The sequence below is a fragment of the Fukomys damarensis genome, unplaced genomic scaffold (genome assembly GCF_012274545.1).
Source record: "Fukomys damarensis isolate Sample0158 unplaced genomic scaffold, DMR_v1.0_HiC HiC_scaffold_23, whole genome shotgun sequence".
Taxonomy (NCBI): domain Eukaryota; kingdom Metazoa; phylum Chordata; class Mammalia; order Rodentia; family Bathyergidae; genus Fukomys; species Fukomys damarensis.
Genome location: NW_022900935.1, coordinates 63,780,150 through 63,780,466, shown reverse-complemented (window position 1 = coordinate 63,780,466; position 317 = coordinate 63,780,150). Strand labels below are relative to the sequence as shown.

Below are 317 nucleotides of genomic sequence, written 5' to 3'. Positions count from 1 at the left end.
GGCTCACCACGCCCGCACCCAAAGGCCCGACAGGAAGATCCTGGAGGGCCCGGGCCACTGGGTTCCGGGGCCGCCCGGTCGGGACCAAACCACCGGGGGGCGGACTCAAGCAGGCTCTGGGGCTCACCTTGTAGACATTTTCCGTGAGCCGGTGCATCTCCTCTGACCGTGACAGCGACATGGTCTTGGGTCCCGGCTGCACCACAGACCAGAGCCGGGGAAATGGGTAGCGGAGGCGGTAGCTGCAGCGCGAAGTAAAGAAGCGCGGAACCAGACCACAGAGCACGGGTCCAGGCGACAGCCGACTTTATAGTCGC

At 65.6% G+C, this 317-nt stretch overlaps 1 protein-coding gene across 6 annotated transcripts in view; it reads right to left on the bottom strand.

The window, feature by feature from the left end:
- Baiap2 (BAR/IMD domain containing adaptor protein 2) overlaps window positions 1–307 on the bottom strand; it is a 70,452-nt gene extending 70,145 nt beyond the window's left edge. For 4 of the 6 annotated variants that reach the window (XM_010618595.3, XM_010618599.2, XM_010618596.2 and 1 more), the window contains exon 1: window positions 128–297. In XM_010618595.3, the coding sequence (XP_010616897.1) occupies window positions 128–181 (54 nt within the window). In that variant the 5' untranslated portion in view covers window positions 182–297. Of the gene's footprint in view, window positions 1–127 lie in introns of all 6 variants that reach the window. The other 2 variants (XM_010618600.3, XM_010618598.2) reach the window with 2 other exon arrangements.
- Between the last annotated feature and the right edge of the window lie 10 nt (window positions 308–317).